Consider the following 21,547-nt stretch of genomic DNA (forward strand, 5'->3'; position numbering starts at 1 on the left):
ACAGGTCCCGGGGAGGCGGGTGGGCGTGTGTGGCTCTGCAGCTCTACATGCCAAGAACAGATGCATACTGGTAAGTAGCATATTCCGTTCGAGGCATATGAGCTGCAGATCACACACTTAGGATAGACTATATAGCAGTGTCTCCCCTTGCGGTGGTCACCTGTATCCGTTGCAGCAGTTTGGAATAGAGTTTTTAGGACAGCTTGGCCTACTGAAGCTTGTTGTTTGGATTGCACATCAACACAGTAATGTTTAGTGAAGGTGTGTGTGGTAGACCATGTGGCTGCTTTGCAAATATCTTCTAAGGGAATGTTCCCTAAGAATGCCATGGAAGCCCCTATTTTACGCGTGGAGTGCGCTCTAGGGGGAACTGTAAGAGTGAGTTTAGCTTTTTGGTAACATATTTGGATACATTTTACTATCCACCTGGCTATCCCTGATTTTGAAATGGGGTTGCCTTTATGTGGTGGAGCGAAAGCAACAAACAGCTGTTTGGTTTTGCGAAAAGGTTTGGTTCTGTCGATGTAATAAAGCAAGGCTCTTTTACTATCTAAGGCATGAAGGGCTCTCTCAGCTACTGAGTCTCGATTAGGGAAGAAGACTGGTAGCTTGACAGATTGGTTAAGATGGAAAGGGGAAATGACTTTAGGGAGGAATTTTGGGTTTGTCCTAAGAACCACTTTGTTACGATGTAGTTGTAAGAATGGTTCTTCAAGAGTTAAGGCTTGTATCTCACTTACTCTCCGTAGGGATGTGATTGCGATAAGGAAAGCCACTTTCCAAGTTAGGAACTGCAGTTCGCATTTATGCATAGGTTCAAATGGAGGACCCATGAGCCTTGTGAGAACAATATTGAGATTCCACACTGGGGAAGGTGGTAATCTTGGAGGAATAATCCTTTTAATACCCTCCATAAATGCTTTGATGGCTGGTACCTTAAAGAGGGACAGGTGTTGTCTATTTTGCAAGTAGGCTGCTAAGGCTGCTAGGTGTAGCCGTATGGAGGAATACGCTAAATTGCATCTTTGCAAGTGTAGTAAATAGCAAATAATGTTTTGGATGGAAGCATCTAGTGGACGTATGTCATTGTTAGCACAGTAAATGGCAAATGTTTTCCATTTTGCTGCATAACACGCCCTAGTAGTAGGTCTTCTAGCCTCTTTTATGATATCCATACAGTCCGGTGGGAGGTTGAGGTAACCGAACTCTAAGACTTCAGGAGCCAGATTGCCAAGTTCAGTGTCTGAGGATCTGGGTGTCTGATTTCTCCATGGTTCTGGGTTAATAGAGCCGGGGAGAGGCGCAATTTTTGATGTGGAACTAGCGATAGTTCTAGAAGTGTGGTGAACCAGGGTTGACGTGCCCAAGTGGGAGCAAATGGAATGAGTGGGAGAGGCGGAAAAATGTACGCAAATCTGCCTGACCAGTTCATCCATATTGCATTGCCCTTCGACTGTGGGTGTGGAAACCTGGCGGCGAAGGTTGGGCATTTTGTGTTTTCGTGAGTGGCGAACAGATCTATGTCTGGTTGGCCCCATTTTTGGAAGAATGGGAATAGGACTTTGGGGTGTAATTCCCATTCGTGGATTTGCTGTGTCTGGCGACTTAGGAGATCGGCAACCTGGTTGTGAACGCCTGGAATTTGTTGCGCTAGCAGGTAGATGTTTTGACGAATTGCCCATCTCCAGATTTGCTGTGCAAGTCGGGACAGTTGGAGAGAATGTGTCCCCCCCTGTTACTGTATGTAATACATTGTCGTCATATTGTCTGTGCGGATGAGGACAGTTTTGTTCTTTAGATGTACTTGAAAGGATTTGAGTGCTAGGAACACCGCTAGAAGTTCGAGGTGATTGATATGGAGCAGTTTGTGTTGAGTGGTCCATCTGCCCTGAGTGGTGTATTGAAGGAGGTGGGCTCCCCACCCCGTGAGAGATGCGTCGGTGGTCAGCACTACTTGTGGAAGAGGCTCTAAGAACGGCCGCCCTTTGGACAGGTTGATGGTGTTTCACCATTTTAGTGAACGAAGTGAGCGACTGTCCACCAACACCAGATCGGTAAGTTGTCCGTGAGCCTGATTCCACTGTTGTGCTAGACACTCTTGCAAGGGCCGCATTTGAAGTCGTGCGTGGGGTACGATGGAGATGCATGACGCCATCATGCCTAACAGTTGCATAAACACCCTTGCTGGAAGAGAGTGTTGCGTTTGAAATTTTGAGATGAGATTTTGTATGTTGGCTATCCTGGCTGTGCTGGGATAAGCTATGGCCTTGGATGTATTTATGGTGGTTCCCAGATATTGATGTATGTGGGAGGGTTGCAGTCAAGATTTGGGATAGTTGATGGTAAATCCCAAGTCGTGTAGGGTTTGAATAGTGCGGTGAGTGTGGAGAACGCAATAACCGAGAGTATTGTCTTTTATGAGCCAATCGTCGAGATAGGGGAAGACATGGATTTGTTGTCTCCTGAGATGCGCTGCTATAACTGCTAAGCATTTGGTGAATACCCTGGGTACGGTTGTTACTCCGAATGGGAGAACTGTGAACTGATAGTGTTGCCCGTCTACCACAAATCGTAGATATTTCCTGTGTGCGGGATGCATAGGGATGTGAAAGTATGCGTCCTTGAGGTCCAATGTGGCAAGGAAGTCGCCCTGTTGAAGTAGTGGGAGGACTTGTTGGAGAGTGATCATATGGAAGTGATCTGATTGTATGTATTGGTTTAGTAGCCTGAGGTCCAGTATGGGTCTTAAGGTCCCGTCCTTTTTGGGAATGAGGAAATATACTCCTGTACCCTGATGTTGGAGTGGAACTGGTTCTATTGCGTGTTTTTGAAGCAAAGACCGAATTTCCTGTTTGAGGAGTTTGAGATGGTGTGGTGACATTGGACGATGTTTGGGTGGTATGTTTGGGGGGGTGTTTGTGAGTTCGAGGCAGTAGCCAAACTGGATAATTTGTCTTACCCACTTGTCTGTTGTGATGGAATCCCAGACAGGTAGGAACTGTTGGAGTCTTCCCCCGACCGGAGTGGAATGGTCTGGGGGGAGTGGAGGCAAGTCACTGTTTAGTGGCTGGAGAGGTGCGGGTGTTGGTGTTGCCCTGTCCTCGGCCCTTGGTATTGTTTCCCCTATATCCTCCTCTAAAATATCCTCTGTTAGGGGATGTTTGTCCGGAGGTTTTGAAAGTGGAAGAGGGGTCTGTTCCCACATTTTTGGAGGCTCCCCTGTAAAAGGAGCGGCGAAAGGAGCCTCGGGGTTGTGTAGACTGTAATGCTCCCATTGATTTGGCAGTCTCATTATCTTTCTTCATCTTTTCTAGTGCAGTGTCGACTGCGGGTCCAAATAGTTGCACCCTGATTAAAGGGTTGAGCAAGAATGGTTGATTGTACTTCCGGCTTAAAGCCAGAAATACGTAGCCATGTGTGGCGTCTAAGTAACACGCTCGTGTTGATTTCCCTAGAGGCGGTGTCCGCTGCGTCTAGCGCACATTTGATGGAGGCATTTGATATTAGCTTTCCCTCTTGAATGAGGTCATTGGCCTGGGATTTGTACTTATCAGGCAGGTGTTGCAAAAGCTCCTCTAGTTGGTCATAATGAGCCCTATCATATCGAGCCAATAGGGCTTGTGTGTTGGCAATACGCCAGTGGTTAGCAGCTTGTGCGGCAAACCTTTTTCCCGAGGCCTCTAAGAGCTTAGACTCTTTGTCTGGGGGCGGTGTGTCTCCTGTTGTTTGGGAGTTAGCCCGCTTCCTTGCATTTGACACGACTAAAGAGTCTAGAGGGAGCTGCGCTTTGATGTAAGCGGGATCCTGTGGGGCCGGTCTATATTTTTTTTTCTATTCGGGGGTTAAGAACCCTAGGTCTAACAGGGTCCTTAAAAACCTCAGTGGCGTGCTTTTTCACTCCCTTAATCATGGGCAAGATTTGAACAGATTTTTGCGACTGCTCAAATGTGTCGAGGAGAAAGTCCTCTTCAGGTGTGTCTGTGTGCATGGTAACGCCATGGAACAGTGCCGCCCTGTTTATGAGTTGTCCAAACCCTAAATGGTCATCAGGAGGGGAGGGTTTGGAAGGGTATGTAGTGGGATCAGGAAGGTCAGGTAAAGGGAAAGCCCAGTCGTCTAAGGGCGCTGTGTCCGGGAGTGTAAAGGGATCATGAGGATCAGTAGGATCATCTGGGTCTCCCCCCTCCCCCTAAATTGTCATCATCATCCTGTGGAGGTGGTGTATGCGAAGGAGATGGTAGAGGGGAATGAGGTGGGGGCAGGGGGGGTGGAATGAGAGGTAATATAGGAGAGGAAGGACGAATGGGTGAGGTGGCAAAGTCCTTCTTCTTCACGGGAGCTGGAGGAGGTGTTGTGTCCAGCTTCCTTTTCTTGTATGGCACAGCTGTGACATGTCCGGTTTTTGGATTTATGTAAATCATTTTTTGCGTGGGATCGGGGCGAAAAAGTTCCTCATTGTCCGAAAGTGGCTTTGGCGCCGACTTTTTCTGCTCCGATCTGTGTTTTGGGAGATCGGCAGAGTCTTTGTGGACTTTTTTCGGTACCGAGGATGATTTTGGTGCCGAAGAACGTTTCGGTGCCGGCGTTGATTTAGGCGCCGAGGAACCTTTCGGTGCCGGTGGAGACTTCGGTGCCGAAGAACGTTTTGGTGCCGATGGGGATTTCGGCCTCGGAGCCTGCTTCGGTGCCGACAGGGGAGTCTTCGGTGCCGAAGGTATTGTGGGCACAGTAATATGAGGTGTACTCGAGCCCGAGCCACCTGCAGGCTTGTATTTCTTCGGAGCCGGGCCGGAGGGCGGGGCCTCTGAAGATGATTTTCGGTCGCGACTGGGGCCAGCTGGCAGAGTCTTGACCAATGCCTTTTTTGGTGGGGTTGGGGTAGGGGCACTGGTACTCACACGCTGCCCCGGAGTGATGAGGTCATCCGAATCGTCAGCCTCGGATACGATTTGGAGGTCTTCGGAGTCGTCGTCGGGGACATCCTGGGCAAAGATGTCGTCTAGTTCTGGAGCTGGCCTGGCCATGATATGGCGTCGAGCTCTTCGGTCCCGGATGGTTTTCTTCGAACGGAATGTGGCGCAGGCTGGACAGCTGGATTTGTTGTGGTCCGGCGAGAGGCACAGGTTACAGACCTCGTGGTGGTCACTGTGGGGGAACTTTGCTCCACATTGGGGGCATTTTTTAAATGGTGTCCTTTCCATGAGCCGTGTGTATTTCGACGTAGAGTTGTAAAATTTTGGAAGGTTGTTTGATTGTTAGAAGTTTTCAGCTGGAGCGGAAAAAAGTTCATCCGAACCCAATGGCGGAAAAAAATACAATCTGAGGATGGAGTGGATGCCCATGCGCACTGTTGTCCAGAGGAGGAGTCACCTATCTCATGACCAAAGGCTTCTTTCGAAGACAACGACAACCTGCAATCATCCGAGCCCAACACCAGATGGCGATCTTATGCTAAGTGTGTGATCTGCAGCTCATATGCCTCGAACATATATTTTTTTAAAACCAGTTACCTTTTCCGTGTGTCTCCTCGTCATCTCCGCTTCTCTTCCTGACTTAGAGTCTGAAAGAAGCAGGAGGAACACAGGCTCCCCTTAAGACAATCACAACGTTGCAATGCAGCGTTTGTGTGAGCACGGTGGTTCAGCGCTCAGACGGCGACAAGGAGCCTGTGCATGTTGTGGGGAATGTGCAAAGTGTGCATGACTGTTTGGCCGGCAAAAGACGGCCCGCCAAACCCTCATGTGCACTTAAATGCATGAACCACTCCTCCTCCCTGTACCACAAACCCACCCGCCTCGCCATAACCCAGCCCCGCAGCATTAAAAAATAAAATTATAATACCATTGTTATTTTATTTTCTTCCTTTTCCACTGCTCCGAGAGCAGTGGATCGACGCTCCACCAGCTTAGCAGAGGAGCCGCCCCTGGCAGAGCCAACACTCCACCATCAGGCTGCCTAAATGCTGAAAGCACGGACGTCCCTTACTAAATTTTTTGTTTTTCATAAAATAGACCTTAAAAACTAACAATTGCAATATTTTATTTAAGTAGTGTTTGCACAGATTCCCAAATATTGCGTACTTGTTCTCCAAGCTAGGCTTTTGAATGAGAGTAGTATTGCCAACTGAGGGAAGCTGTCAAGCGAGCAGGAATGTTCTCTCTGTACCCACGGCAACTTGAAGAGAACATCTACGTGACCGACCGTGGCCCTCCTTCCACATCGTACTGTATATTTTTGGCAAGGCTCCTCCCTCACACTGCCTACTTCCATAAAAACCAGAGGACATCCTCACATCGTATAATTAATTTGTTTGAAACAGGTACTGGACAAAGGTTTTCTAGGACCTATATTTTAAAGAAGCTATAGGACTTCCCTTTGGTTGAAGGAAAGGAACAGTAATCGCGCAAGCGCTCAACATTCATAATTTCCAATCTCCACTCCAGAAACTCAGTTCAATCACAGCCTTCACCATAATTATAAAACCTCAACTAACTTGTTTGTGTTACTTTCTTTATTGTTAGATACTCAAATTCATTGGTAGAGTGAGTTCTAAAACAGAAAGCCACAGTAGTGTCCTGTTGCTACTCCAGAAATTTGCAGAAAAGGCTGAGGAGTACTACAGGAAGCTAAGCAAGAGGAGATGGGCATCTGGTACGGAGAACCCAGCGATGAGCTTGTTTTAGCCATGGCAGTACTAGAGGGCAGCAGATTCCCAGAGCCAGAGAAAAGATCCCACCAACCTTGGTGAACTGGTGCACGATGATGTGTAGGCAGTGCTTCTTCATGTCCCATGCCTGCGTCTTGTCAGCGGCTTCCAGAATCTGGAGAGTTAAGAAGAAGGCCCCGTTAGTGAACATATATGGTATATCTCCGTAGACTGTTTATCACTCTCCCACAAAAGTCTTATGAAACAATAACACAAAACAACATCCTTGTATTAGCAGAGTCTTTCAGTTAGTTCCACAAATATTGAATATGGATCTGAGGCTGGTTTAATATCCAAGTGACACCGAATTATAAAAAGATGGCAGAGTCGGATGCATAATGGAAAAATAGTGGTGATTCTGAACTATCTGCATTAGACATGAGCCAAAACACAAGATGGTGATGTTCCCAGGGATCCAATACGCACTGGACTTTATCCTATTATGAAATGGGCATATGAACGCCATTACTTGACATCTGGTTGGAGGGTATGCAACGGAGCTGGAGCCCTCAGCCTACTCATAAAGATCGATCTGTTCTTGTTTTCTGGTTGTGATTACATCTGGAAACAATTCCTTATTAAAAAAAGAGTTTGAATCCCTTCACTGGTCATGTTTACACCATTTCCAATGCCACTGATTGAACATAAACCTTCCCCACCCCAAGTATCTCAATGTAGCAAGGAGTTTCTTTGTACAGTTTAAAAAGCATCTGCTGGGAACTGGATATAAAAGGTTTCCCCTATGCTTTCAGAGGCAACTGCAGCATCAGCGCTGTGTGTAAAATTAAAAGGCACAGGGTCAGGACTGATTTGCATATAGTTGGGTCTGAACTGAGGTGGCGAAGTGAGCTAAAGAATGATGATGGATTCAACCCAGATCTGTGACTGGAGGTGAGTGTCTGAAAAGTTTCAGCGTTTCGTTCATCATCTCCTTGTGTTTGCTTTGTTCGCCCTAAGTTGGCAGGGTGTTGGACTTTGCCCTTTTTGCAGGGTCATCCCTGAACTTTTTGCCTTCCTCCTGTATGGTTTCCGACCCGTTTTTGTTGGTTTTAGATGCTTTGGGCACTTTGCCACTGCTGATCAGTGTCAAAGTGCACGTGCTCCCTGTATAAAGTGTTATGGTAATTGGTTATCCATAATTGGTATGTTTGTCTTACTAATAAAGTCCCTAGTAAAGTGCACAATGTGTGCCAGGGCTGGTAATGCAAATGCTACTAGTGGGCCTGCAGCACTAATTGTGCCACCCACATAAGTAGCCCTAAAGAGAGATCTCAGGCCTGCCACTGCAATGCCTGCGCGCAGTTTGTTAACTGCCTTGTCCTGACAAGTGCACCCACTTGCCAGGCGTACCCTTCCCTTTTTATGCACATCAGACACCCCTATAGTAGGACCAAGGTACTCCCCTGGGCAGGGTGCAGTGTATGTGAAAGGTAGGACATGTACTGAGGTGTGTACCATGTCCTGACAGTGAAATACAGACAAATTCGTTTTTCACTTTTCAAGGCCATATGCTGGAAACATGGGACACAGCATTCCCCATTTTCTCCTATCTTCCCATAGGCATACGATGGAGAGATGGAGTTTAGTGTGCCTGAATTCAGAATTGAATAACACATCTTTCTATGAAGATGGTTTTCAAATTGTGAGTTTAGAAACTACACTTTTAGAAGTGGCTGGTTTCTTGTCCTGACCATCCTGTGTGCCTCTGCCTGGTTGTGTATTGACTGTCTGGGTTTGGATGTGACAGGGTCTGGGGAGGTGTCCTGAAATCAGGGAGGAGTAGGTGAGACAGCACAGGCTGGCCTGCATTTGCTGCAAGAGGGCTTTGCTGCTGCCACTAAAGAATGGTTTCACCTCCTGCAGAGCGTCTTGAAACCCAGAACCTCACTATTAAAGGAAGAGGGTGTGCACTGGCAGGAAGACACCCAGGACTGATTTGGACCAGGTTCAGAGCCCCCTGAAGACAAAGACTTCAAAGGCATTTAGGGGTATAAATGTAAGAACAGAAACCCTGAACTCAAGACTGAAATCCAGACTGAAAAAGGATTGAAACTATTTTGTGATCAAGAGGAACCTCTACCAAAGGAGAACAGCTGAAGAGAAGGACTGCCCTTGCTGTGTGTTCTGGGGCTGGCCTGCAGTTTTCTGATTTAACTAAGGAGAGGACAAGGGACTTTGCTGTGTGCTGTGTTCCCCTGCTTGAAAGGACTGTGCTGTGTCCTGAAGTAACTTGTCTCAAAGATCCAAGGAGAGCTGGTCCCCTGTTGTGGAAACTCAGGAATATCAAAGTTTCCAACCGTGTCTCAGCGACGCTTGGTACGTGTGCTTTTGCACGCATGAGACTGCCGTGTGGTCTGTGGTGCTGTTCCGAGGTGCCCCGTGACTGCATTGCCCCCACAGAGTGAAGCATCGTCCATGCTGCTGCATTGCTGTTTGTGGCCCGAGCCGTCATCGTAACAGAGGCTGTGACTGAGGATCGCTGCCGCCGGCCCGAGACGCAACATGCTAAAGGATTTATTTAAGCTAAGGAAGCTGCAAGGTGAAAGGGATCATTGTTTGCCAAGAGTAATCTACCCAAGATCGTCAACGAAGGAGAAGGCAGTGCCGTAACCCGTCCGCCTACAGCGTCGCTTAGCAACGGAGCTGCAATGTCATCGGGCCGCCCAGCAGGACGTCCAACGAGCGGAGAAAAAGGGGCGAGGCAGCGCACCCCCCAGGTAAGGCTTGGCCTCCGGTCAGGAGCCGCAAGCGTGTGTGGCCTGGGGAGGCGTGCAGGAGCAGTACAGGGGTGCTCCGATCACTCTCCCGCTGCACCGCGTTAGACGCACTGAGTCCCCGAGCGGCACATACCTGCCCAGCAGTACCGGGGCCGACCCTTTAAGCTTACGACTGTTGTCTCTGTTGTTGGGCCCAGTGGTGCCCGAGTTGACCGCGCAGATTGGCTTATAGCATTATTCCTAGCATTATTAACTGCCTGATTCTCTAATTACGAACCGCATTATTTTTGCGTTACGAACTGCCTTATTCTTGCATTACGAACCGCATTATTGTTGCATTACGAACTGCTTGATTCTTGCATTACGGACCGCATTATTCTTGCATTACGAACTGCCTGATTCTTGCACTACGAACCGCATTATTCCTGCGTTACAAACTGCATTAGTACTTGCATGAAGGACTGTCTTATTACTATATTACGAACTGCATAGCATTGCATTAGGACTGCATTAGATCCTCGTGAACTGCTCATTAATCCCGCAAGAACCTACAAGTGATTGTTGGCCTAATAACCGGCAAAGTGAAATATTACGAATATGCATATGTTGGATTTATATCGTTTGGCCTCATTGTATTCATTTTGATAAAGATACCGGTATTTTTATAAAACCAGTGTGGTGTCCATTTGTGGTGTTATCGTACGAGTTACTTACCTTCGGTAACGATGTATCTGGTAGAGACGTTGTCTAGCCGCAGATTCCTTAACTTAGAATATCCCCAGGCGTCAGACTGGATCCGGAAATTTTGTGCAGCAGCACCTCTGTGCGCCGGGGAACTGCGCCACACGACCCTGCCCTGACGTCGTCCACGTACGTGACGTCAGCGAGGTCATACAAGTCCCTCCCGGTGCGCTGACGGCAGTTTTCTTCGGAGAAACTTTTCCGCGACACAATGCGGAGCCACCAACAAAAAACTGTGAAAGTATGGGAACAGTGTGCGAGGGATGAAAATCCATGAATAAAGAAGGTGGATGGTGGAAGACACCATCGTAAAAGACAGGCAATATGAAGCCAAAGTGAGAAACAACTCACAAAAGAGCTGCCCCGCTGGCGTAGCTGTAACAATAGTACGTGAAAACGTGGAAAAAGGCATATCCGAAGGAAGTGGCCAAAAAACACCAAATTAACGAATGGTGGGAAGAGTCTCAGAATCCGAGACCAACACTCCAGAAAAGATACGTACAGCGTCGAACACCAAAAAAAAAAAGGAGCATATGTCAAATTGGGAAATTACCCCAGTAATCAGAAGCAAGGAGGAACCTATGGGCAACTTGCAACATAGAAAAGCTCCCCCACACATGGAGATATTGGTCTGGACCGGGCAGCCTCGAAAGAGGTGGCGACGTAGGAAGAGGAATACTAAGGTAACCGGCATGTATACAGAATGTAAAAACATATAATCATGTAGAGACAGAGCTAGCCAGGAGCAAGAACATGTCCATAACGGATCATACCTAGCCCAGTAAGGACAGGCAGGAGCCATTGTAGAAGAGGACACCATGAAACCTCCCAAAGAGGTGGAGGACCATGGCGTAAGCAGATGGCCCCAGGAAGAAAACATAGAACACCGGACAATCGGACCACCAGACAACGCATGGAGACACAGGCTCTCCTGGTCCAGGTGAAATAAGCAAAGCTATATAATAGCATACAAGTACCCTACATGGAGTATGCATACCCCAAACAACGGGGAACACCTCTTAGGGCAATAAGCCAAGCTAAAAGAGCACAGTAATGAACTGAACCCGTGAACCTGAGTTCCGAGCCGTATGACATTACCGAGCTGAGCCGCCGGCTCAATACCACAGTCAGAGGACCAGACACAGCAACCCGTGGAACACGGGCATAGCAGGCCAACAGGCAGCTCAAAGCAAAACGCATCCAAGGGATGCCAATAAAAGGGTAATCACCCTTGACCACAAAAAAGAAGACGTAAGGCTCACCGCCCATGTTAAACACAGAGCGCATCTAAGGGATGCGAAATGAAAAACTACCACCACGGAAGATAGGCCTAAGAAGACCTAAGCGGGAGGACAAAAGCCCGCAAGGAACCGGTCTACCGCCGTGAGCATCAAACAGCAAAACCCCATCAAAGGTTAAGTCAACCAGTCGCTCCCGGATATTTTCAGGGAAGACACTATCTCGCAACCAAGCGTGACGCCTTAAGGCAACAGAGCCCGCCATGGCTCGGCCCAAAGAATCCACAGTATCTAAGGCTGAGTGGATTGTGAATTCGGCAAGGTTGCGGCCATCCTGGAGGAGGCAAAGAAGATCAACGCGAGCACCTTCAGAGGTGGCAGAAAGCAAAGACTCTGCAGAGTCCCACAGGGCAGAGGTAGCCCGAGCCAAAACACACACTGTATTTAAGGACCGTAGGGCCGCACTAGTGGAAGCAAAGATGTTTCTACCCCATGACTAAAGCCATCTGGACTCTCTAGAGGGAGGAAGCGTTAGAGGGGGCAGTGAAGGAAAAGCAGTCTGCAACACAAGCCCCTGCACATCAGGGTGCACAAAAAGACAAACCGGATCATGCGGAGCTGGACAGTGGCGGTGCAAAACTGAACGAGCCACCGGGTCACCTGAAGCAGGCCAGACCGCGATACCCAAAAGGGTATCATAAAGGGAAACTTCGAAGAGCAGAAGCGGCTCCACATTCCCGGACCCCCGATGAAGGATCTCAAGGGGGCAGAAGGGGGTTGCATGTTTAAAATGCAGGTGGCCAATGACACCACTCTCAAAAAAGCCGCACCATCCTCGGTAGCCCTCCGCGGACGGGACAACAACTCATCAGTGGGGGAGGGTTGTAAGCTGACCCTCCCAAGACACTGAGGGTGCGACCAATGCCCCACGGAAGGGAGCTCCATTGAAGAATGAAGATCCTGACGTGGTTCCTGGGGAGGCGAAGAGCCTGCCGGATCTGGGAGCTCCTGAGGAGGCTCCACAAATTCCAAGGGGGGCACTGGCAACAATACCCCCGGTGACACCGGGCGAGAGGGCGGCGCCAAACTCTCTCCAGAGGCCTCTAGAAAAGAGTCCATAATTCGGCATTGACACGGCGCCAAAACAACGCGCGTCGACGCTGACCGTGCCTCGTCAGTTGCCAACTCGGCTGCATCCGGCGCCGAGACAATGACAAGCTCCCCTTCTGAAGAAGGAGAAGGCCCCGGAGTCGGCGAGGCAAGCTTTCGGCGCCACCTTGGCGCCGACTCCACCTCATCCATGAAAGGCTCCGACTCTGGAGAAAGAAGCGGAGGCAGAGCCAAGGAGGCGAGACTCCGGCGCCGGTATGGCACCGACCCCGGCTCCGGACAGGCAACCGCCTGCCAGGGAGCCCGGGGTGTGCTCAAGGCAGGGCTATGAGCACCGCAACCACCTGCGGTGCCACAGGGAGCCCAGCGGGGCTATGCAGTGCGGCAGAGGCGCCTTGGGTCGTAGAGGGGGACCAAGGTGGGCCGCGCCCTAAGGACTCCACGTGGACCGTAGAGGGGGACCCAACCGGGCTGCGCCCTAATGGTACAACATCTCCGACGTTCCTGGGGGGCAAAGGATCAATTGGCGCTGGGGGCAAACCCGCCGGCGAGTCTGTCGGAGATCCCACAAGAAGTGGAGGCCCCGAGGACGACCCAGGAACGGGAGAGGACCCAAGGGAGGCCTGCAGAGCGACGACATATGCCTCCATTTGAGCCCGAGAAAGGGCGGAAGGGGCGGGCGACTGTCGGGAGTGCATGTCCGGAATGTTCTGGGAACCAGCGCCCCTGACAACAGAAGAAGGGGAGGTCGAAGACCTCAGCGACAAGCGCCTCGACTTACCAAGTGGCGAACGACGGCAGAACCGGACAGTAGAGGACCTGCCGTTGATGAAGAGGCCGGGGGGCGAGATGACTCCGACCGGAACAGCCGTGCCGAGAGATGCTTCATACTGTGCTCCCGCCGAGACTTCGGCTTCAGGTGTTGGCAGGCTTCGCAGTCCGTGGAGTCATTGTGTACGCCGAGACACCACATACAAATAAGATGCGGGTCCGTCGTGGACATCTGTCGCAAACAGGAATTACACGTTTTAAAGCCCAAAGGCATCGCACACTGTTCCTGACGCGAAGCGTCGACTAGGAGGCCTGAAAACAGGCCAGAGGAACCGCTCACTCCGGATCCGCGTTGCACACGGAAAAGAAGGAAACTGACATCAGCGCGCGCCACTTGTATGACCTCGCTGACGTCACGTACGTGGACGACGTCAGGGCTGGGTCGTGTGGTACCGTTCCCCGGCACGCAGAGGTGCTGCTGCAAAAAGTTTCCGGATCCAGTCTGACACCTGGGGATATTGTAAGTTAAGGAATCTGCGGCTAGATGTCTCTAACAGATACTGTGTTACTGAGAGTGTGGTTGCATATACTTTACACATTGCCTTGGAGATAAGCCTGGATGCTGGTGCCAAGCTACCGGGGGTTAAGCAGGGGCTATCTAAGAGTGTGTCCCTCCTTTCCCTGACTAGAAGCAAGGGTCTCTATTTGGACTAAGGTACCTACCTCAACCAACTAGAGACCCCCAGTTCTAACACTGGTGGTCAGCGGTTGGGATTTGTATTTGCAATTGACTCCCAGTGATTGGTGTACATCACTAGTTTTAGCGCAGACCACAATGCAACCACATATTGTGTTTTTGATTTTTGATTCTATTTTTGAGCGACCTTTAAGCCACACATCATGTCTCAAAGGAGTCAAGTTGCCAGTGAGGCTGCAGAATTGGAATTCGACATTGAGGAGTTGCTTACCTACAAAAGCTGATCAATTGAGGCAATTCTGCAGAGCTTTGGGATGTCCCATGAAAAGTAGAGCCAAGAAGGAGGAGCTGCAAATGGCCTTGAGGGCCTGGTGGGAAGCCAAAGAGGCTCAGGAGACAGGTGATGCTGAGGTGGATGAGGATGACCCAGGGAATGGATTTGGTCCACAGGATTTGCCTGTGGGAAGGCCAACCCCCAGGGCTGGTAGTAGCCATTCCGTGAGGAGCTTTTCCCCAGAGGAATTGGAGGAAAACCAAAGGGTCAGAGAGCGTGAGTTGGAGGTTTTGACACTAAAGGCTCGGGCGTATGAGAAGTTGCTCATTGAGAGCAAAAGGTGGGCAGAGGAGAGCAAGAACGCTCTCGCTTTGGAGGAAAAGAAATTGCTTTTGGCCCATAAGTTAAGAATGAGGGAGCTTGATTTGGAGTTCGAAAGGCTCGAGGCCATGAGTGTCTCAGCCAAGCCAAAAGAGATGTGTGCAGCTCAGGAAGTGAGCTCTCCTGGGTTGGAGGTGGAGTCCAGCTCAAATGGTGGCAGCAAAAATGTAGTGTCTAGTCCGGAGAGAAAAGTACATACACCCAGAGATGTGGCGCCTGACTTGAGTGAGGTGGTTAACATACACCAGGGGGTTCAGTTTATGAGGTAGCTCCAGTGGTGTGCAGTGTAGATTGGGGAACTGACACAGGGGATAATATTCCTAATGGTGGGAGGGACACTCTACTGACCTTAGATGAGAGGTGCAGGGACAGGGGTTCCCCCATGGTAGAAACCTTGGTGTGGGAGTGTGGAGACCGCCCAGAAGAGTGTAGGTTGAGTGACGGAGACAGTCAGACCCTGTCTTGCCAATCTCAGGAGAGTGGTGTAGGGTACTTGTGTGAGGCACTGAAGGGTGAGGCAAAGGATAGCTTGGTGAACGAATGTGGGGGGCTGTGTGAATTATTTGTTGGAGAGCATATTAAGTCCCTGTTTTCCAGAGCTATGCCAACACCCGATGGGGTGCGAGTTCTCCGATTCCAGGGAGCTTGCGCAGGAGGTAGACCTTTGGGTGGATTCCCGAGAGTATGAGAAAGATTTTGGGAGTGACCCAGAAGGGGGTGGTACAGGTCTTCCCCAACCAAGTGAGGTAGGGGAGGTTTGTGCTAGCCCAGATAGTTCCCAATGTAGTGGGAGGGGTGTAGGGTCCCACGTCCTGTCTCAGAGGAGAAGGAGTGGGAGGGGGCTGTGTCCCAAGCAGCCCGATACCCAGTCCCAGGACCTGGTTGGTTCCATAAGGGAAACCCAGGAGGGGAGCCTAGTCTGTACCGGGAGGCCACTTCCTGATGGGGATAACAAAGTGTCAGGTGAACTGAGGGGGGACTGCTGTAACCAGCATCCCACCAGTTCTGGTGTCTGGTAGCACCGCTCCAGTGAGGAGGGTGCATAGGTCAAGAGAGGAAGGCAGGGTGTGGGGGAGCCCACTCTAGTCTCTTGTCCAGCCAGAGGGTACAGACCCTGGCTGGGCGGGCCATTGTCAGCATGCCATACCTGACTTGGCAGAAGGGAAAGTGGAGGAAAGGTACCAGGCACCTGGGGCTACTGCCCCCCGCTTTCTGACGCCACAGAGGTTAGAGAGGCCTGAATGGCATGAGGCCTGGCTCTCATCACTGACAGCTGTCAGTGGCCACTGTGGCTGGTTGTCCTGGTGGACAGAGTTGCCCCTGGGAGGGGGGCTGGAGTCACACCTCTTGGGTGGACTGGGCCATACCACTGTGTTGGCCATGTGGTACTGTCTACCAGTGTTGACACATCTGTGAGCAAAGTAAGTTTAGGCGCTACACAGATGGGGTCCCGAGGTGAGGAGATGGATCCCCCCTGGGTTAGCTTAGGGGGCCCTGAGAGTATGGACAGAGGGATCCAACTGGGTTCAGATTGGTGTAGAACTTGAATATGCCCCCGCAGTTGCGGGCTAGGATCTGTGTTCTATCGCCCAAAGCAGGGAAGCCCTTCAAGGTAGTGATTGGTCTACCCTGTGTATTGGCTGGAAGGGGGTTGTGTTGGACTTGGCCCTTTTTGCAGGATCATCCCTGAACTTTTTGCCTTCCTCCTGTATGGTTTCTGACCTGTTTTTGGTGGTTTTAGATGCTTTGGGCACTTTGCCACTGCTGATCAATGTCAAAGTGCACGTGCTCCTGTATAATGTGTTAAAGTAATTGGTTGTCCATAATTGGTACGTTTGTCTTACTAGTAAAGTCCCTAGTAAAGAGCACTATGTGTGACAGGGCTGGTAATGCAAATGCTACTAGGGGGCCTGCAGCATTAATTGTGCCATCCACATAAGTAGCCCTAAAGAGAGATCTCAGCCCTGCCACTTCAGTGCCTGTGCGCAGTTTGTTAACTGCCTTGTTGTCCTGATAAGTGCACCCACTTGCTAGGCCTTACCCTTCCCTTTTTATGCACATCAGACACCCCTATAGTAGGCCCAAGGTACCCCCCGGGCAGGGTGCAGTGTATGTGAAAGGTAGGACATGTACTGAGGTTTGTACCTGTCCTGTCAGTGAAATACTGCCAAATTCGTTTTTCACTGTAGCAAGGCCATCTTGCCCATAGGACAGAATGGGCAATGCTGTGCCCCATGTTTCCAGCATATCTTCCCATAGGCATAAGATGGAGGGATGGAGTTTAGTGTGCCTGAATTCAGATTTAATAACACATCTTTCTATGAATATGGTTTTTAAATTTTGTGTTTGGATACCACACTTTTAAAAGTGACTGGTTTCTTGTCCTAACCATCCTGTGTGTCTCTGCCTGGTTGTGTATTGGCTGTCTGGGTTTGGATGTGTCTGGGTCTGGGGAGGTGTCCTAACACCAGGGAGGAGTAGGTGAGACTGCACAGGCTGGTCTGCATTTGGTGTGGTCGGAGGAGTAGACCTTTGATGCGAAAAGTGCTGTGCTGCTGCCACTAAAGAATGGATCCACCTCCTGCGGAGCATCTGAGGCCCAGACCCTCACTATCAAAGGAAGAGTGTGTGCACTGGCAGGAAGACACCCAGAACTGGTTTGGACCGGGCTTAGAGCCACCTGAAGAGAAAGAATTTAAAGGCATTTAGGGGTATAAATGTAAGAGCTGAAACCCCTAAACTCAAGACTGAAATCCAGCCTGAACAAGCATTTGCAATGCAATAGGTCTAGCATTTATAAGAGTTTGAGCTATTGGCATTGTAAAATTACAATGCCTTTTATTTATGTTTTGGTTTTAAAACAAACAAAAGGCATTGTCATTTACAATGTCAGTAGCATAAAAGCAGTGTATGGAGTGCAGCAGTGTGCGGCGTGCAGCAGTGTGAGGCGTGCAGCAGTGTGCGGCGTGCAGCAGTGTGTGGCGTGCAGCAGTGTGTGGCGTGCAGCAGTGTGTGGCGTGCAGCAGTGTGTGGCGTGCAGCGGCGTGCAGCAGTGTGTGGCGTGCAGCAGTGTTTAGTGTAGCAATGTGAGGCATGCAGCACTGTGTGGCGTGCAGCGGCGTGCAGCAGTGTGCGGCGTGCAGCAGTGTGCTGCATGCAGCAGTGTCGTGCAGCATGCAGCAGTGAGTAATGCAGCAGTGTGCAGCAGTGTGTGGCGTGCAACAGTGTGCGGCGTGCAGCAGTGTGCGGTGTGCAGCAGTGTTTCGTGTAGCAGTGTGCGGCGTGCAGCAGTGTGCGGCGTGCAGCAGTGTGCGGCGTGCAGCAGTGTGTGGCGTGCAGCAGTGTGTGGCGTGCAGCGGCATGCAGCAGTGTGTGGCGTGCAGCAGTGTGTGGCGTGCAGCAGTGTGTGGCGTGCAGCAGTGTGAGGCGTGCAGCAGTGTGAGGCGTGCAGCAGTGTGAGGCGTGCAGCAGTGTGCGGAGTGCAGCAGTGTGCGGCGTGCAGCAGTGTGTAATGCAGCAGTGTGTAATGCAGCAGTGTGCGCAGCAGTGTGTGGCGTGCGGTAGTGTGCAGCGTGCAGCAGTGTGTGGCGTGCAACAGTGTTTCGTGTAGCAGTGTGAGGCATGCAGCACTGTTGCGTGCAGCGGCGTGCAGCAGTGTGCGGCGTGCAGCAGTATGCTGCGTGCAGCCGTGTAGTGCAGCATGCAGCGCAGTGGGTAATGCAGCAGTGTGCAGCAGTGTGTGGCGTGCAGCAGTGTGCGGCGTGCAGCAGTGTGTGCCGTGGAGCAGTGTGTGGCATGCAGCAGTGTTTCGTGTAGCATTGTGTGGCGTGCAGCATTGTGTGGCGTGCAGCGTTGTGTGGCGTGCAGCATTGTGTGGTGTGCAGCAGTGTGCAGCGTGCAGCAGTGTGCGGCGTGCAGCAGTGTTTCGTTTAGCAGTGTGAGGCATGCAGCACTGTGGCGTGCAGCGGCGTGCAGCAGTGTGCGGCGTGCAGCAGTGTGCTGCGTGCAGCAGTGTCGTGCAGCATGCAGCAGTGAGTAATGCAGCAGTGAGCTGCAGTGTGCGGCATGCAGCAGTGTGTGCCGTGCAGCAGTGTTTCGTGTAGCATTGTGCGGCGTGCAGCAGTGTGTGGCGTGCAGCAGTGTGTGGCATGCAGCAGTGTTTCGTGTAGCAGTGTGCGGCGTGCAGCAGTGCTGCGTGCAGCAGTGTGTGGCGTGCAGCGGCGTGCAGCAGTGTGAGGTGTGCAGCAGTGTGAGGCGTGCAGCAGTGTGTGGCGTGTGTGAGGCGTGCAGCAGTGTGTGGCGTGCAGCAGTGTGAGGCGTGCAGCAGTGTGAGGCGTGCAGCAGTGTGAGGCATGCAGCAGTGTGAGGCATGCAGCAGTGTGTAATGCAGCAGTGTGTAATGCAGCAGTGTGCGCAGCAGTGTGTGGTGTGCGGTAGTGTGCGGCGTGCAGGAGTGTGCAGCAGTGTGTGGCGTGCAGCAGTGTGTGGCGTGGTTTGTAAACAACAATAAAAGTGGACATCAAAGGAAGGGTGGGAGGGAACGAGCATATGGGGTGTGAGTTATAACGAAAGTTCTGGCGAAAGCAGTCTGCTGCTTTCAAGTCCAATGCCAGATGCCAGCTTCGTGCTTGAATGCCTCACATGCACTGGCCATAAACTGCATTCCTAAGGTCTTGTGCCCCTTACTAAATCTCTCTGAATGCGTGAGGCGGCGCACGCGCAGGAAGTAGCTGGTGGCAAATGGAATGCGCGTGGTTGTGCGCGTAACCGCCACCCGATCCGCCTGGGAAGCCTTTGGGAGCATTTTCGGAAGCCCCTACATAAGTCTCGCTGAGCGATCGCTTACGCGATAGCCAGGCGAGACCTAAAAAGGATTGAAACTACTTTGTGATCAAGAGGAACCTCTGCCAAAGGAGAACAGCTGAAGAGAAGGACTGCCCTTGCTGTGTGTTCTGGGGCTGGCCTGCAGTTTTCTGATTTAACTAAGGAGAGGACAAGGGACTTTGCTGTGTGCTGTGTCCCCCTGCTTGAAAGGACTTTGCTGTGTCCTGAAGTAACTTGTCTCCAAGGGCCTGAGGAGAGCTGGCCCCCTGTTGTGAAAATTCAGGAACATCAAAGATTCCAACCGTGTCTCAGCAACCCTTGGTGAGTGTGATTTTGCACGCCTGAGACTGCCGTGTGGTCTGTGGTGCTGTTTACGAGGTGCCCCGTGACCACATTGCCACCGCAGCGTGAAACATCGTCCACGCTGCTGCATTGCTGTTTGTGTCCCGAGCAGTCATCGTAACGGAGGTTGTGAGTAAGGATCGCTGCCGCCGGCCCGAGCCGCAACGTGCTAAAGGATTTCTTGAAGCTAAGGAAGCTGCAAGGTGAAAGGGATCGCCAAGTGGAATCTGCCCAAGATCGTCAACGAAGGAGAAGGCAGCGCCGCAACCCGTCCAGCTACAGCGTCGCCTATCAACGGAGCTGCAACGTCATCGGGGCCGCCCAGCAGGACATCCAACGAGCGGCGAGAGAGAGCTAAGCAGCGCACCCCCCAGGTAAGGCTTGGACTCCGGTCGGGAGCTGCAAGCGTGTGGCCTGGGAAGGCGTGTAGGAGGAGTACAGGAGTGCTATGATCTCTCTCCCGCTGCACTGCATTAGACGTGCTGAGTCCCCGAGAGGCCTGTACCTGTACAGCAGTACCGGGGCCGCCCCTTTAAGCTTACGACCGTTGTCTCTGTTGTTGGGCCCAGTGGTGCCTGAGTTGACCGCGCAGATTGGATTTTAGCATTATTCCTTGCATTACGAACCACATTATTTTTGCATTACGAACCACATTATTTTTGCATTACGAACCGCACTATTCTTGCATTACGAACTGCATTATTCTTGCATTACGAACTGCATTATTCTTGCATTACAAACCGCATTATTCTTGCGTTACGAACTGCATTAGTACTTGCGTTAAGGACGGTCTTATTAATACATTACGAACTGCATAGCATTGCATTAGGACTGCATTAGATCATCGTGAACTGCTCATTAATACCGCAAGAACCTACAAGTGATTGTTGGCCTAATAACCGGCAAAGGGAAATATTACGAATGCGCATATGTTGGATTTCTATCGGTTGGTCTCATGGTACTCCTTTTGATAAAGATACCGCTATTTTTATAAAACCAGTGTGGTGTCCTTTTGTGGTGTTATCACTGTGTTACTGAGAGTGTGGTTGCAAATACTTTACACATTGCCTTGGAGATAAGCCTGGCTGCTCTGTCAAGCTACCGGGGGTTGAGCAGGGGGTATCTGAGTGTGTGTCCCTCCTTTCCCGGACTAGAAGCAAGGGTCCCTATTTGGACTAAGGTACCTTCCTCAGCCACATAGAGACCCCCAGTTCTAACACAGGGTATGCCCAGACGTGGGTCCCTTGCTCACTTTGCCACTGGATTCAAGCTAGCCTGGTTTAAGAAGGGTGTTACCCAGAAACAGGGCCCAGGATGCTTGGTTCCGGTTCAGGGAAGACCTGGCTTGGCAGTTCGGGCTGGACTATTCCCATGAGGCACAGGGTCAAGACTGATTTGCATATAGCTGGGTCTGAACTGGGGTGGCGAAGTGAGCTAAAGAATGATGATGGATTCATCCCAGATCTGTGACTGGGGGTGAGTGTCTGAAAAGTTTCAGCGCTCCATCCATCATCTCCTTGTGACTGCTTTGTAAAATTACAAGCACATGCAGCGGCAAGGTGAAGAGTGGCACGTTCATTGCATGGCATCTGAAAAGGGGGATTACAGTGGCAAATCGGAGAGGATCAAGCTCTATTATTAACAGGGAAGAGTTTTAAAGTTGTGCACAAGTCCTATAGTCAAGCTGTTTAAAAAAAATATCCAGGCTGTGACGGCTGTATTACGTAATTGAGCCAGAAGTATCAA

General features: G+C 50.8%; 1 protein-coding gene across 2 annotated transcripts in view; it reads right to left on the bottom strand.

Moving 5' to 3' along the window:
- LZTR1 (leucine zipper like post translational regulator 1) overlaps nt 1–21,547 on the bottom strand; it is a 238,383-nt gene that overhangs the window by 23,832 nt on the left and 193,004 nt on the right. For both annotated transcript variants that reach the window (XM_085633897.1, XM_085633896.1), the window contains one exon: nt 6,741–6,821. In XM_085633897.1, the coding sequence (XP_085490023.1) occupies nt 6,741–6,821 (81 nt within the window). The remainder of the gene's footprint in view (nt 1–6,740; nt 6,822–21,547) is intronic.

The sequence above is a fragment of the Triturus cristatus genome, chromosome 11 (genome assembly GCF_964204655.1).
Source record: "Triturus cristatus chromosome 11, aTriCri1.1, whole genome shotgun sequence".
Classification (NCBI taxonomy): Eukaryota; Metazoa; Chordata; class Amphibia; order Caudata; family Salamandridae; genus Triturus; species Triturus cristatus.